Source organism: Bison bison, unplaced genomic scaffold (assembly GCF_000754665.1).
Source record: "Bison bison bison isolate TAMUID 2011002044 unplaced genomic scaffold, Bison_UMD1.0 scf7180017864495, whole genome shotgun sequence".
Taxonomy (NCBI): domain Eukaryota; kingdom Metazoa; phylum Chordata; class Mammalia; order Artiodactyla; family Bovidae; genus Bison; species Bison bison.
Window position 1 is genome coordinate 13,831,382 of NW_011495054.1, and position 15,075 is coordinate 13,846,456.

Sequence of the window (15,075 nt, forward strand, 5' to 3'; positions counted from 1 at the left end):
TATATATATATAAATTTAGAGAGATATTGGGTTTCCCTGGTGACTCAGTGGTAAAGAAATTCGCCTGCAGTGCAGGAGACACAGGAGATATGAATTCAATCCCTGGGTTGAGAAGATCCCCTGGAGGAGGAAATGGCAACCCACTCCAGTATTTTTGTCTGGAAAATTTCATGGACAGAGGAGCCTAGTGAGCTACAGTCCATGGGGTCACAAAGAGTCAGACATGACTGAGCAACTGAGCACCTTAGACAGTATTATTACTAGTAGCGTTCCTTATAACTTGGGAGCTAATGGGATTACAGAATGTAACAGCTAGGAGTCACTTGGAAATTATTGGCCCTACCCCTTGCCTTCTTTGACAAGTAGCTAGTGATCTGAGGTCCAGAGGCTTCCTTTTAAATGATTTCTTTCAACGAAACTGTCCCCATTTCCTGAGAGCCTGAATTGGTCAAGGTCCCCAGTCAGCAGTGCTGGAGACCACTGAGATGAATGGCGGAGGCCCTGCACCTGCATGCCCAGCCTCTGAGGAGACCCAGAGGAGGCCTGACAGGCTGTGGGGCATACCAGACCTCCTTAACTGTTGAGCACTGGGCTCACAAAGGTCTCACAGAGATCTCATCTGGGGATACATCCCACGGCTCCACCAGTCCTCCCCTTTTTATCTTCACCATTCCCCAAGTCCCCACATTCACCTTCTGAACCAGTGGTCCCAGCAGACTCTAGCAGTCAGGTTCCTGGCTGGCTTCTGCTCTTTCTTATCCTTCTCTTGGTTGCCGTGTCTCTTCTATCTTTGGTCTGGCCTTGAGTGTCCTGGTGAAGCACAGAGTCCTCACCTGAACTTTTTGTGTTTCCAGATTGGAGCCTCTCTGTTTGCCAGTAACATTGGAAGCGGCCACTTCGTGGGACTGGCGGGGACCGGAGCAGCTGCAGGAATTGCCACTGGGGGCTTTGAATGGAATGTGAGTAACTCTAGAGACACTGTGTCCTGGTGCTGGAAGCAGCTTCAGTAGTCGGCCAGCTCAGTTTACACTCAGAGACGCTCTAGATGTTAGAGAACCTCCCGGGGCCACATTGCAGTGCAGGGGAGGAGGGGCTCAGTTTCAGGCCCCCAGAGTCCTGCTCCTCTTCCACCATGAGAGATCACTGACGTGATGGCGTTAGTGTTTCTTTCTCCTTTTAAAAGGGTGGGGCAAATTGAGAGCGTAGCACTGACGTATATACGTTACCATGTGTAAAATAGATAGCTAGTGGGAAGCTGCTATAAAGCATAGGGAGCTCAGCCTGGTGCTCTGCGATGGCCTTGAGCGATGGGATGTGGTGGGGGAGGTTCAAGAGGGAGAGGATATATGTATACTCATGGCTGATTCACGTTGTTGTACGGCAGAAACCAACACAACATTGTAAAGCAATTATCCTCCAATTAAAACTAAATTAAAAAAAGCCAAGCCCTCTCGTACCCTTTTAACCACTTTAGAGGTTTGGAAATACTTACCACCAGATTTCCAATATTATTATTATTATTTTTAAAAGCTTTGTAAATGGTATCTTACTCCTGTAAACCAGGGAGAAGGCCGAAGGGACTGTGATACCAGTGGGTAGCTGCCCGGGTCCCTGTCCACGGTTGCCCAACTATTGTTCCCATGGGCTCATCAGGCATCACAGGCCTCCGTCAGTCACTGATATCCCTTGGGAAGATGTCCCTAGAGCTCAAAGAGAAAATGCCAGGTGGTTGTTCTGGAGCAGCCGTAGGCCCTGCAGGCAGCAGCGTGGCTAAGTCTCCTCCTGGTCTGACTCCCCCTCCTTTTCGGTTTTAGGCCCTGATTTTGGTGGTTGTGCTGGGCTGGGTGTTTGTCCCCATTTACATTAAGGCGGGGGTAAGTATCTGCTCTGTGATTCGGTAAGATGTATTTTCCTGCTGGCAAGCATTTGTGTGAACTGGTCCTCCTGGAAAGCAGAGGAGACTTTGGGACAAGAGCCTATGACTTGGCTCTTTCCTGGGCTATAAGGTTCCCAACTGCTCTCAGAGGCATTAAATAGATCCACTTGGCCACGACTTGCCCCTCTAGGAAGCGGTCCTAGGCAGTCTCAGTCTATTCAGTACCTAACTTGTCACATTCCCTCACACTGGGTGAATGAATACTTGCAAGGTACTGCCGTGCATTGCTCACAATACATAACCATCTGCCTCTACCCCCGGAAGGGAAGCAGCACGAGAAAAAGAACCATAGTTTCTTTTCGTTTACAAACATCGGCAGTCCTTGTTTGCTGAGCATGCAGCTGGCGCTTATCTACCAAATAGCGTGTTCAGTCTCTTGACTAAACCTCTGGCATTTTACATTTACATTTACATAAAGACAGCTTTAGCATCATCCATCCAGTGAGATGTAATGAGCATCTACTACCTGATGTCCGTGCCTTGGAAGCTGAAAGCAGTAAAGAGGAAGCACAGGTAGACCATGCGTCTCTCTCCTGGAGGCTCATGGACTGTTGGTGACACACGTCTGATTCCAGGAGACGGCAGGCTCAGGGTTGAGGACACGAGACAGAGTGCGGTTGGAATTTGCAGACAGGAGCTGGGAGAGCAGCTGAGCTGGTCTGCAGCCACAGCCCTTGGCAAGGCTTCTGCGCAGAGCAGGGCGAAGCGTGCACCCGGCCTGGCCACCTCGTTTCAGTGCGCTGAAAAGGTCCCGCTGTGGTTATGGTGTCTTGTTTACAGTAGGTGCTCTGTATAAGACTATCTATTTAGGGGCTTCCCAGTGGCACTGTGGTAAAGAACCCACCTGCGATGCAGGACATGCGGGTTTAATTCCTGGGTCAGGAAGAGCCCTTGGAGGAGGAAATGGCAACCTGCTCCAGTATTCTTGCCTGGAAAATCCCACGGACGGAGGAGCCTTAGGGGGCTATAGTCCATGGGGTCCAAAAATAGTTGGACATGACCGAGCACAGATGCACACCTATCTATTTATCTATCCCTCCCTCCTTCAAGGCAAGGATCTGTCTTCTTGGTTATATGCAGTCATGCGTTCATTAAAACATTGTTTATTGGGCACCTACTATGTCCTGGGATGATACCAAGTTGCCTCTGCAGTGGTCGGGCGTGTGGAATTGAGATGAGCAAGTGGCTGGAGGACAGGGACACCTGGACACCTCTCAGACTTCTCTGACCAGCAGGGTCACACCTCTGATGCCAGAGTGGATGCCCTGCTCTGCTTGCTCTGGGCCTTCTGATCACCTAGGCTGGCAGTGACCGCCCTTCTGTCCGTACAGGTGGTGACGATGCCAGAGTACCTGCGGAAGCGATTTGGAGGCCAGCGGATCCAGGTCTACCTGTCAGTCCTGTCCCTGGTGCTGTACATTTTCACCAAGATCTCGGTGAGTCCCCCACCCCGGGTGCTGGGCGCTGGCTGGCTCAGAACCTGCCCACTCTTGCTCCTCAGCAGATGCTGGCGCACAAAGGGTAGTGCTGTGTTGCTATTAACTCGGTCCCTTAGGCCTTCTTGCTTCTGAGGGTAAAGTCCTATTTCACACATCAAGGAGTGAACACACAGACCTCCTTACTGTCGGGAAGGTTGAAGACATAAGTGGTTGGAGAAGGTTCAGTGAAAGCTGTTCTTAGTAGAAGAGTAAAAGGAAGTAATGGATACCTGAGGGCTGGCCCTGACATAAAGCTGTAAGCCTCTATACCCTGTCAGGGTCAGAATCTGGACCTAGTCTTGTCACTTGGCTTTCACAGTGAACAACATTTTGCCATTCTTGGTTCATCTCTTCCTTTCCACCTTTTTTTCTCCAGTAGAATTTTAAGTCAAATGCCAGACATCACGTCATTTCACTGTAGATTCTTTGGAATGCACCTTTAACTTTTGAAAACACGTAACCATTACGCTGTTATCATGCTTAACAAAATTTATAGTAATTTCTTATTTTAGGTAGTTTAACACCTGGTCCATATTCAGATTTTCCTGATTATCTGAAAAATGTCTTCTTTCAGTTAATTTGCTTGAATTAGGGTTCACATGAAATTTACACTTGGCATTTGACTATTTTCTTTCTCTAGAGGAAATACATATATATATATATTTTTTTTTCAGACTACCACAATAGTTTTTCTGTTTTATATTATTACCTCTTACATTCTTATACTTTCTTTTGATTGGGTTGTCTTATTGTTGTTGCATTGAAATTGTTCTTTATGTATTCTGAATAACTTACCCTTATCTGATATATGATTTGCAAATATTTTCTCCCATTCTGTGGGCTGTCTTTTCACTTTAGTGTCCTCTGATGCACAAAAGTTTTAAATCTTGATGAAGTCCAATTTATGTTTTTTCTTTTTTCGCTCGTGCTTTTGGTGTCATTTCTAAGAATCCACTGCCAAATCCAAGATCATGAAGGTTGAATGCTATGTTTGTTCCTAAGAGTTTTATAGTCTTAGCTCTTACATTGAGGTATTTGATCCACTTTGAGTGATCTTTGTATATGATGTGAAGTAGAGTCCAAGTTCATTCTTTTGCATTCTTTGGACATCGGTTCTCCCAGAACCATTGAAGCGATTGTTATATCCTGACTGAATGGTCTCAGTGGGAACATGGGCTCAGGAATTGGGCCCATAGGGCTTTGATTGGAGTTGGGACTGACACCCAGCCTCACTGTTCTCTCCCTCCCCAGCTTCCTGACATCAGGAGCTGCTACCCTTGACTGGTGCCTGTGTGATGATTCCACTCCTTCACTTTTTCCTCCCTTCCTTCAGGGTAGTTTTTAGTTACAAGATGGAAACCCCGGGCATTTCAGTCTCATTTCCTTAGAGACTGGTGTGTATAGACTGGACTGGGAATTGCTGGGAGGGGTGGAGAAATCAGGCTTCCTGAGGGAGGGGAGGGCAGGGCGAGAGGAGGAAAGGAATGTAAGCAGAAGGGTGCAGAGGTGACCCTGGCACCTGTAGAAGCTGATGGGGACCGCTCCTTGCTCCCTGATTCAGCTTGTGAGGTGGCACCTGTCTAGTGAGCATGTAGAGGGGGGCACCAGCATTCCCTTTCTTGGAAGCCAACCTTCTCCAAGTCCACAGTTCAGGTGGGGGAAAGTCTGCTGGCTGAGCTTCGCCCTTGGAGCAATGTAGCAGCGGTCATATAAATAAGCTCAGGGCTCAGCCTCTCTGTCTGCCTTCCCAGTCGCCTCACCTATAGTTCAGGTTACTGATTAAACCTCCTGGATGTGGGAGCCCACAGGTACCTGAGGGGCAGCCTCCCTCAGCTCAGATCCTGATGGAGTCCATCCTCTCCTCAGCACTTGGCTTCTTCTGAATTTTACTTTTGAATAGTACTTAGTATGGACTGTGGGCTTCCTAGGTGGTACTAGTGGTAAAGAGCCTGCCTGCCAATGCAGGAGACGTAAGAGATATGGATTGGGAAAATTCCCTGGAGGAGAATATGGCAACCCACTCCAGTACTCTTTCCTAGAGAATCCCATGGACAGAGGAGCTGAGTGAGCTACAGTCCAGAAGGTCACAAAGAGTCAGACATGACTGAAGAAACTTGCACCCTTTCTTCGTGATTTCTGGGGCTGCTTACTGGAGGCCTTGTCCAATGTCCACCCAATGCCCAGAGCCAGTGATCCCTTGAAAAATGCATATGAAGGATGACCTCTGCCTTTTGTTTTGTGCCAATCTTTTTATTTAGTCTCCAATAGGGCCTTGACTTCTTCCATCTCAAGTCCTCATAAGAGTATGGCATGGGTGGGGATTTTTACTTATTTTCCACTTCATGGAAGAGGAAACTGAGTCTCAGAGAATAGTCATGTGGCTAGTGTAGGCAAAGACAAGACTGGAGTCTGGGTTTCTCTAGTCCCATTGTCTGTATTCTCACAATTCTGCACTGTGCTTGGATGGGATGAAGACATAGGATAACAGAGTGGGATAGATTATCTAGTTCTATGATTGACGCTCCCATTTTTCAGTGGGGAAACTGAGGACCAGAGAAGAGAAGGGGCTTTGTGGGGTTAAACAATAGCAGAGCTAGGTTGAGAAGCAGAGTCTCTGATACTTTTGACAATATGTCCCCTGGGTCTTCTAAGTCCAGTATAAACGGATCAAAATTCAAGACCTTGGGGAAAAGTAAAATAGCCAGTTAAGTGACCTTCCAATATAGCCATGTCTCTGAGAGTGGGATTTGAGAGGACTGTGAAGGGAGAAGTCAGGTCACACTGGGTGCATGAAGGATCTGAAGGTGGGCCATTTAGGCAGTGGGGAGGGACAGGGAGGGCCAGACAGGCTAGGCTTTGTCTGACTTCAGATTCACCATGGGTCACAGAGCATGAAATCCTTAAAAGAATTACATCGATAGTGACTGTACTCACTGGGAACTCACATTAAGGTGCACATGGGTTCAGGGCTTGTGGACAAAAGGAATCATTAATTAAAATAAGGTAGTCATTGCACACAAACAGAGATTAATCACTACTGTTGTGTGTGTGGAGGCATGGGTAGCTTATGATGGATAAGAAAAGAAGAGTGGCCTTTTGAGATCCACTTCCAGACAGGGAACAACCAGGGACCTGACAGGAAGGCTTTGGGAGGATGTTGGGGCCCAGTAGGCGTGTAATTGATAGGAGAGAAAAAGTGAAATGCATTTCAGGTGCAGTGTCCCAGACGTGGCCCAGGCCACTGACCACAGGTGGCGTGGAGCCTTGACTCTGGCTGCCATCTTGTGGCCATGTCCTTTTGGACTCTGAGTTTCTGAGACCCAGACTTGATTATTCCTCCATGCGCTCCTCTGATGGCACAGTGGTAAAGAATCTGCCTGCCAATATAGGAGACTTGGGTTCAATCCCTGGAGAAGGAAATGGCAACCCATTCCAGTATTCTTGCCCGGAAAATCCCACGCACAGAGGAGCCTGGTGGACTATAGTCTACTATAGTCCATGGGGTCACAAAGAGTTGGACATGACTGAGTGACTCAGTACAAGCAGGTATTCCTCAGAATTTTATAGGCTCCTTCCCATCCACCCACTCCACCCTAGCACCCTGCCTTATCAAGTTCAGAGAAGCGTTCTGTGCTGTAAAATTTCCTGGCATCGTGTCTCTTATTCAAATGTGTAGGATCACTTGAGATAAAGCCTCAGATTTTTTGAATTACTTGTGATGACCAAACATCCCTGTGTATGTTTCCTGGGACTCTTATCACAAATCACAACTGTAATAAACTTCTATAGCAACTTTACTATCTATTCTGTATCTTTGGTTGAAAATAAGAGCTTTGGCTTTTGCTTAAGTTTTGAATGCTTATTACCTTGTGCATTCACTCACAAATAGAGAAATTTGAATAACTGGGTTCTCTATCTCAAACCTCATTGCCAGGCAAAATTTACTGGATACTCTGATACAACTCAGACTAGAATGGGCAGCAAATGCATACATGTAAAACCACAGAATTTCAAAGCATCAAAACTAAGACTAAATAACCTGCCCAAGGCTAATGAGATTAGTTACTCTAAGAGGGTTTCCAACTGGATTTGTATTTTATTGTTCCTTGTGAGTTCCATAGAGCTTGTTCAGTCAAGCTTTCAAAGGCTAAATCCATCTTCCTGTTTTTGTAAACAAAGTTTTATTGGAACACAGTCATGCCCGTTAATTGATGTATCATCTTTGGCTGTTTTCATGCTTCAACAGTAGATGGCTTTGCTCAGGTTGGACAGAAACTGTATGTCCTGCAAAGCTTAAAACATGTATGATGTGAGCCTTTACAGAAGAAGTTTGCTGGCCCCTGGTCTAGAGGACCATAAATGTCTAGTTCACTTCAAGTTGGTTTTGCTTAGCAGCATTGGGAAAAATTTCTGTGTCCCCCACCCCCTCATTTCCTTCCTTCCTTCTTTAGTAAGGGCTAAGAGGGGTTTAGAGAAGGAGCAATTTGGGATGAGCTATGAGATAATTGATCTCACAGGATTAGAGGCAAGTTCTTTTATATCAAAGCTGGTGGTATATTCCACATCCAGTCCTCAAATTTTATGAATCAAAAAGTAGTGAAATGCTTTGAACATACAGTAAAGTACAAAAATAATATAGCTAGTACTACCACCAAGATTCTATAGATCTAAATAGCTTATCATTAAAAAAAAAAGAAATAAAATATAATAGATAAAGCTCATCTATAACCTTTGGACCCCATTTCCTTCTTCTTAAAAGGCAAACATTATCTTGAACTTGGTATGTATTCTTCTAGTCTATTTTAAGAATATTTTTACTATAAAATGTGTATTATTCATATATCCATAGGGAATATATTGTGTTGTTAAATTTCTGTTTCCTCACCTTTGGAACTGTAAGAAAAATATAATGATGGCATTTAAGAAAATCTGGAGGGGAAAAGCACCCATAACCCTATAATTATGACACAGACATTTTCAGTTTGACTTGGCCTGTAGTGGGTTTTCCTTTAGAGAGCTGCATTCAGAATACACAAGCCATTTGGTGGTCATTCTCCCCCTTCTTAGTATCAAACCGTAAACATTTCCCCATATTTCCATCTTCACAATTATTTTTTAGGGGCCATGGAGCATAACAGTTGATATACAGATTTTAGCCAGCCACCTAAAAATCCTCTGGTGGATGAAAGGCTCTCAACAGTGGTCACCTTTGGGTTTAGTGATAGAAGCAAGACTGTATTAACTTTCAGTGTATAACTTTCTGTGCTATTGTTTTGAAATCATACAACATAATTATTTTATTTTAAAAAGAAGTAAACACATTTTTTTTTCGATTAAAAAAAGACCTTGCTCTCTGCAGAAAATATTCCAGAAAGGAAGACATTTACCTTTGAATGTTGTGGGAAGTCATTGGATTTGGAGATGGAAAACCTGGATTTTAGCCCTTGAGCAAGTCATTGAGTTTTTCTCTCTCATTTATAAAGTAGAGTCAGTTTACTTGTCCGGTTACCTTGTTTTGAGAATCAGAACAATGTATGTATCTAAAAGTCCTTGGTCAACTGTAAAATCCCCTAGATATGGAGGAAAAACTGTTCTTATGAAGTGGAGAAATGTGTGGGCACCTAAGAGACCCCAAGACATGTCAGAGTGCCTGGGGTTAAGAATAAGCTTAGCTATCACGTCTTTGGTCACACCTGATGAATTTCAGGGTTCCAAGGGCAGAGAGAATTCATTCTTAAAGTTAAGAATGACTCATAGGAGGGAGAACTTTCCAAGGAAGAGTTTTTCCAATTCATGAGGGAGTTTTTCTTGAAATTCTTTATCTTTCCTGTTAACTGGAAACAGTGCATATTATAAGAGCAAGATTTCGATTAGCCCAACAGTTCCCATAAACAAAGTCTCTATAGACTTTGTTTTATAGTGTTATTTTAGGAATTGCATTACTTATTTGTGACTAATGATGGCAAGGCAAATATTAATGAGGGTATCATAGTCTGCTATGGCTTGTTGTCATAAAGCATTACAAATTAACTTCTCTGGAAAATAAAACAAGGGCATTTTAAAGGCAGGAGAAACAGCCTTGTAATCTTTTTATAGCTCACTTATGCTTATTAGCTAATTCACTGAATCTACAGTGTGCACATTTAACAGCATTCCAATGAATGGAACTCCTCAAACTGAAATAACTTTAGTGATAGTAGAGAGGCCTCAGAGGGGAGAGACTGACTTTGTGAACACTCATCACAGTTCCACGTGGCCCAGAGTGCAGAGTCTAGCAGGAGTGGCCATTTCACACGTAGCGAGGCTTTTTGCAGCAGGGGCTCTTTCTTCCTCTTCAGGCTTAGCTGTTCCAGAAGGCAAGGTATAAGAGGTCTCAGACCTGGGAGGGGAATGCTTTCCTCAGCTGCAGATCTTCTCCAGGTCCAGCCACTGAGAATCACAAGCCCCGGGAGTCAGAACTTCCCACTTTAAAGAGAACACTGAGACAGGGAGAGGTGAAATGTCTTATCCAGGGTCACTCAGACCTATCCTAGCAGCACTGGGGATAAAACCCAGGTCCTCTCACCACCAACCATAAGGGCCGGGGTCTCTTTCTAAATCACCATCTCTCTCCCCATGTCCTGGATCAGCCTCTCTTCCTCTTCCAGGGAAGACAGGGACAGTAGGTCCCTTGGGACCAGAGAATCTGCCAGGAGCTAAGGCACTAGGTCCTTAGGAGGCCTGACTTGGGGGAGGAGGCCAGGAATTAGCCTGGAAGCTCGGAGCTGGTGTGAGATGAGCTCTCCGCCAACCAAGAGGCAGGGAATAGGAGATTTGGTCGGTGGGACCTGAGCCACTGGAGGCCCCAAAGAGCTGTGAGGAGGAGTAGAAGTGACGATAAGAATCAAGAGAAGATGCAAGGACCCCCTTCCCCAGGGCCTGACTGGGTGGCCCCTTACATGCTCTGAAATGTGTTCAGTTTTATTCAATAAAACAGTCCTTGCACTGCATCTAGGGAAAGCCTAGTTTTTTTGCATCTAGAGATTTGAAAACAAAAGGTTCACCACCATCATCCCTTAATACTGTCCTTCTGGAAGTATTTTGGAGAACACACGAACATTCATTTTGGGTGACTCCAGGGCTCTCTGTTGGTTTAACTGCACCAACCAGCCGGGTAGAAAGTTCTTTATGGGGCTAAATGAGGCAGGGGGAAAAATAACTGCATCAGGCACTAGTGAATTCAGGAGTGAAGAGGGAGTGATTCCCCCTAAACTTACGTGAGATAATCTACATCCACAGTCTCCAGCCTTTTTGGCACCAGGGACTGGTTTTACGGAAGACAATTTTTCCATGGACTCGGGGGCAGGGAATGGTCTCAAGTTGATTCAAGTGCATTACATTTATTGTGCACTTTATTTCTAATCCAATGCCATCATCGATCTGACAGGAGGTACTGGCCCAGAGGTTGGGCACCTCCGATCTAGATAAAGCCATCTATCACCAAGCCTGTCACACAGGAGCTTCTTGGTGATGCTCTGGCTGTGTTTGAATCCAGATGGATCCCATCTAGACAGAGGAGATAAAATTATGGTGGTGTTTACATCTCTCTCCATTCCAGGGTGAGGGTGTTTTTCCCTCTCACAGACTCCAGCACTCACACTTGTATTTGGGAGTAGATCTAATAAACCTTTTACACTGAGGTGTAAATGAAGGGTAACAGTTCACAGCAGCAGCCCACAAAGTGGGTTGTGAGGCACCTCAAGGTGTTAATAGTTGTTCCTTGGCACACGGAGTTCCACAGTTGAGTGAGTTTGTTAAGGGTCATTTACTACATTTCTCTCCTGGGGATTCACAGTGTACTGAAGGCTCAGAGAAGTTGTGTGGTAAAGAAACGGCCTTAACTTTCTTTAATTCAGCATTTCACAGGCCTCTTTTACAGAATTCTTTTTTTTTTTTTAATCATGGAATATTTATTATCATCTTGAGTGAAGCTTTTTGGGAAATTCAGGAATAGAGCAGGACTGTCTTTCAGGTGTTCATATCCTTTTGTTCTTTCATACATATTCTTATTTTTCTATTATTTCTGTTAGTTTTGTTTATTTTTAATTAATTAATTGTTATTTTTTGGTTGTGCTGGGTGTTCGTTGCTGCGTTTGGGCTTTCCCTAGTTGCAGTGAGCGGGGGCCACTCCTTGCTGTGGTGTGCAGGCTTCTCATTGCGGCAGCTTCTCTTGTTGCAGAGCACAGGTTCTAGGCACGTTGGCTTCAGCAGTTGCAGCACATGGGCTCTAGAGCACAGGCTCAATAGTTGTGGCACAGAGGCTTAGTTGCTCCATGCATGTGGGATCTTCCTGGACCAGGATCAAACCATGTTCCCTGCATTGGCAGGTGGGGTCTTATCCACCGTACCACCAGGGAAGTCCTCCTTTCGTTTTTCGTTTTTACTTTTATTGCGGTCAGAACACTTAGCTTGCCATCCAACCTCTTGACAGATTCTGAGTGTACAACACATATTGTTGACCCGGTGTGAATTGGGGCAGATCTTTAGAGCTTATTCCGCTTACTGAACTGAGAGATTATGCCTGTTGATTAATAACTCCACCTTCCCCCAGCCCCTAGTAACAGCCATTCCAGCCCCAGATTTTATGAGTTTGACTATTTTAGAAACCTCATATACATGGAATTGTGTGCTGTTTGTCTTTCATATTCTCAACTGGGGATAAGGATATGAACCACTAATTGTGAAATTTCAGCCAAAGGTTAAGGGGTTGTGGGCCAGCGTGGGGCCCCAGAAATCACAGGCTTTAACATGACTTAGGAGTCGGTTTCTGCTAACCTCTCCAAGCCCTCCTACCTGTCCCTGCAGCTGACAGACGTGCCTCAGCTGGTGTCTCTCACCCCAAACCCACCTCTCCTCTCCTTCCAGGCAGACATCTTTTCTGGGGCCATATTCATCAACTTGGCCTTGGGCCTGGATCTCTACCTGGCCATCTTTATCTTATTGGCAATCACCGCCCTTTACACAATCACAGGTGAGTCCCCTCGAATGGCTCAGCCCCAACCCAGCTCAGGGTTAGGCACTTGTGAAGGGTGAAAGGCAGGAGGAGACGTGGGTTCTCCTCCCGAGGAAGAGATCCACCCAGGAGACAGTTTGAGCAAACAGTTGTAGGTGCCCCAGAAAAACCCAATGTTGGTGGGAACAGGAGAGAGCTTGGCCTAGTCGAGAGAAGCAGAGCGGGAGGGCCAGGTGCAGGGAGAGGCGGGAACAAGGGAGTCAGGAGCGGGAGTGGCGGGGCTGGGCAGGGTGAGCAAGTGGCTGCGTCCTGCGGGAGGAGGGTGCTCAGTGGGAAGTAGTTGAGGGTGGGGGTGTAGGTGGTAAGACCTGATGGCTGCAGTGGGGTCACAGTGTGGGCGTCTTGAAAGTCATTTGACAGGGACCTTGGGTTTGACACGACAGGGGGTGAGGGGCACTATAGGGAGGAAGGGGGGTAGTGACACACACAGATTTTAGAGGAAGACTCAAGATGTGACTGGAGAAGCTGGAGACATTAGTAGCCATTGGGGGCACATTTGCAGAGGTGTTGCTCTACTCTGATTAGGGGCAGGCAGGGTCGGAGATGGAACTTGCTGCCGAGCTGGAGCCCCATAGTGCCGGGGACAAGTGCTCAGATGGTCTGAGAAAACAAAGAGTGGACATGCAAGTCGCCTTTGAAATGTGCTGATTTGCTCCTGTCCCCAGCCATCTTGTGAGCTGTCAGCTCTTTGCTCTTCCCTGCTCTGTCTGTGGCAGATGCTTCTCCTGGCTTAAACCATCACATCAAACTCTCCATCCTCAAATAGGGAGAACTTTCTTTCCAAGGCCTTCCCAGCCTTTCTGTGAAAAGTGGAGCTACTGGGACATGTGCGTGGCAGACAGCTGTCACAGGACAAAGGAGGGCAGGAGGGAGGACAGAAGGGTGACTGACGGGTGCAGAAGACGTGCAGAGGGAGAGGAGTGGGAGTGGGGGAGAGGGTGGGGAAAGGAGGTGGGCCGACGGGGTGCCCTCCCAGCTAAGGTCAGACACATCGCATCCTTTGCTCTTAGGGGGCCTGGCGGCTGTGATTTACACAGACACCTTGCAGACGGTGATTATGCTCCTGGGGTCTTTCATCCTGACTGGGTTTGGTAAGTGGGGCAGGGGCAGGCTGAGGAGGTGGGGAGGCAGAGTTAGAGGCCACTGGCCTGGGCAGTGAACTGGGCACACTCTGTGCTCCCTGGGGGAGTGGACTGGCCTGGATTGGCCATCACCGTGGTGTGTGGGGGACACCTCCCCCAGCCCTGGAGGTCTCAGGTTGGGTCTGGCCCAGGCAACATCTGGATTCCTTGCTGCCCTCTCTATACAATCTGGGCTAGTGGGCCCCAGCGTGGGCCTCTGATGTCATGGTCTTCTCTCCACAGAGAAACTGGACCAAAAAAAAAAAAAAAAAGATAAGGCTAAATATCTATCAGACTAAATATATTTAAATGTCACATCTTAAATCTTGGATTGTGTCATCTACATTTTAAGGTTAAATGTCCTTTCTTTTGTGAATTGACCATTTTCTTACTTACTTCCCTATTTGACACACACACAAAGAGAATTCAGCAACTCTGTAGTCCCTGTCCCCCCAGTTTTGAAATTTTATTTGTCTTAAAATCCTAAGGACAAGACTGAAAACCCTGCAAATAGAGGTACTTGTTATGTGAGGATATAAAATACCATTTTATTTTTAAGGGAGCCCATGCTTTCTGGGTGTCCTGTGAAGCCTCTTATTCTCTAAGCTGTATTTTCCAAGAGCTTCCATTTGGTTTTCCTTGGTGTCCTCAGGAGACTGGGGGAGGAGAAAGGAATGCCTCATTCTGCAGGGCAGGGGCTGGAATACCTTATTCCCACAGCCAAGGTGCGGCAGAGCCCCCGACTTCCTCACCCATCCTCTTCCATCCCACCACACTGCTGGGATGGGGGGCTGCCTAGTCTGTGTCCAGGATCCCAAAGGCCACTGCGGATAGCAGGTGGTGAGGGGGAAAGCAGAATCTCTGAATCTGGTTCAAAAGCAAGGTCTATCTTTTAATAGTTCAAATACTTGCCCTTTGTAAAGAAGCTCATGGTTGCAGTACTTTCACAGGTTATTGCTCTGGACCCACACAGCAGTCCCTGATGGGGCTGGGCAGGGTTAATAATCCCATTCTATGGATGAGAAAGCCGAGGCCCAGAATGGGACGATGACTTGCCCAAGATTGCACAGTGCAAGTTCTGGCTGTGGGCTTCTCAGGCATCCACAGGAGAAGCTGCTGTGAAGAGCTGAGAGTTTCAGGGAGTTGACTTTCGTCACCAATGTTTTCCAGCTTTCCACGAAGTGGGAGGGTATGGTGCCTTCGTGACAAAATACATGAATGCCATTCCAACTGTGACCTCTTATGGAAACACCACCGTCAAGGCAGAGTGCTACACCCCGAGGGCTGACTCCTTCCACATCTTCCGCGATCCCCTCAAGGGAGACCTGCCCTGGCCTGGGCTCATCTTTGGGCTGACCATCATCTCCCTGTGGTACTGGTGCACAGACCAGGTACCCATGCTGTTGGACCTGGGAGGAGAGAGGGTCTTGCCCTGAGTGCTGCAGAGCCTCCTGCCTTTTGTGCAGCTTGTGGGTTGGGGAAGGCAGG

General features: G+C 46.6%; 1 protein-coding gene across 1 annotated transcript in view; it reads left to right on the forward strand.

Annotated features, from left to right (window-relative positions):
* SLC5A1 (solute carrier family 5 (sodium/glucose cotransporter), member 1) overlaps positions 1 to 15,075 on the forward strand; it is a 95,120-nt gene that overhangs the window by 65,726 nt on the left and 14,319 nt on the right. The window contains exons 3-8 of the mRNA XM_010828821.1: positions 855 to 959; positions 1,815 to 1,874; positions 3,268 to 3,372; positions 12,319 to 12,424; positions 13,477 to 13,557; positions 14,758 to 15,018. Coding sequence (XP_010827123.1) covers positions 855 to 959; positions 1,815 to 1,874; positions 3,268 to 3,372; positions 12,319 to 12,424; positions 13,477 to 13,557; positions 14,758 to 15,018 — 718 coding nt within the window. The remainder of the gene's footprint in view (positions 1 to 854; positions 960 to 1,814; positions 1,875 to 3,267; positions 3,373 to 12,318; positions 12,425 to 13,476; positions 13,558 to 14,757; positions 15,019 to 15,075) is intronic.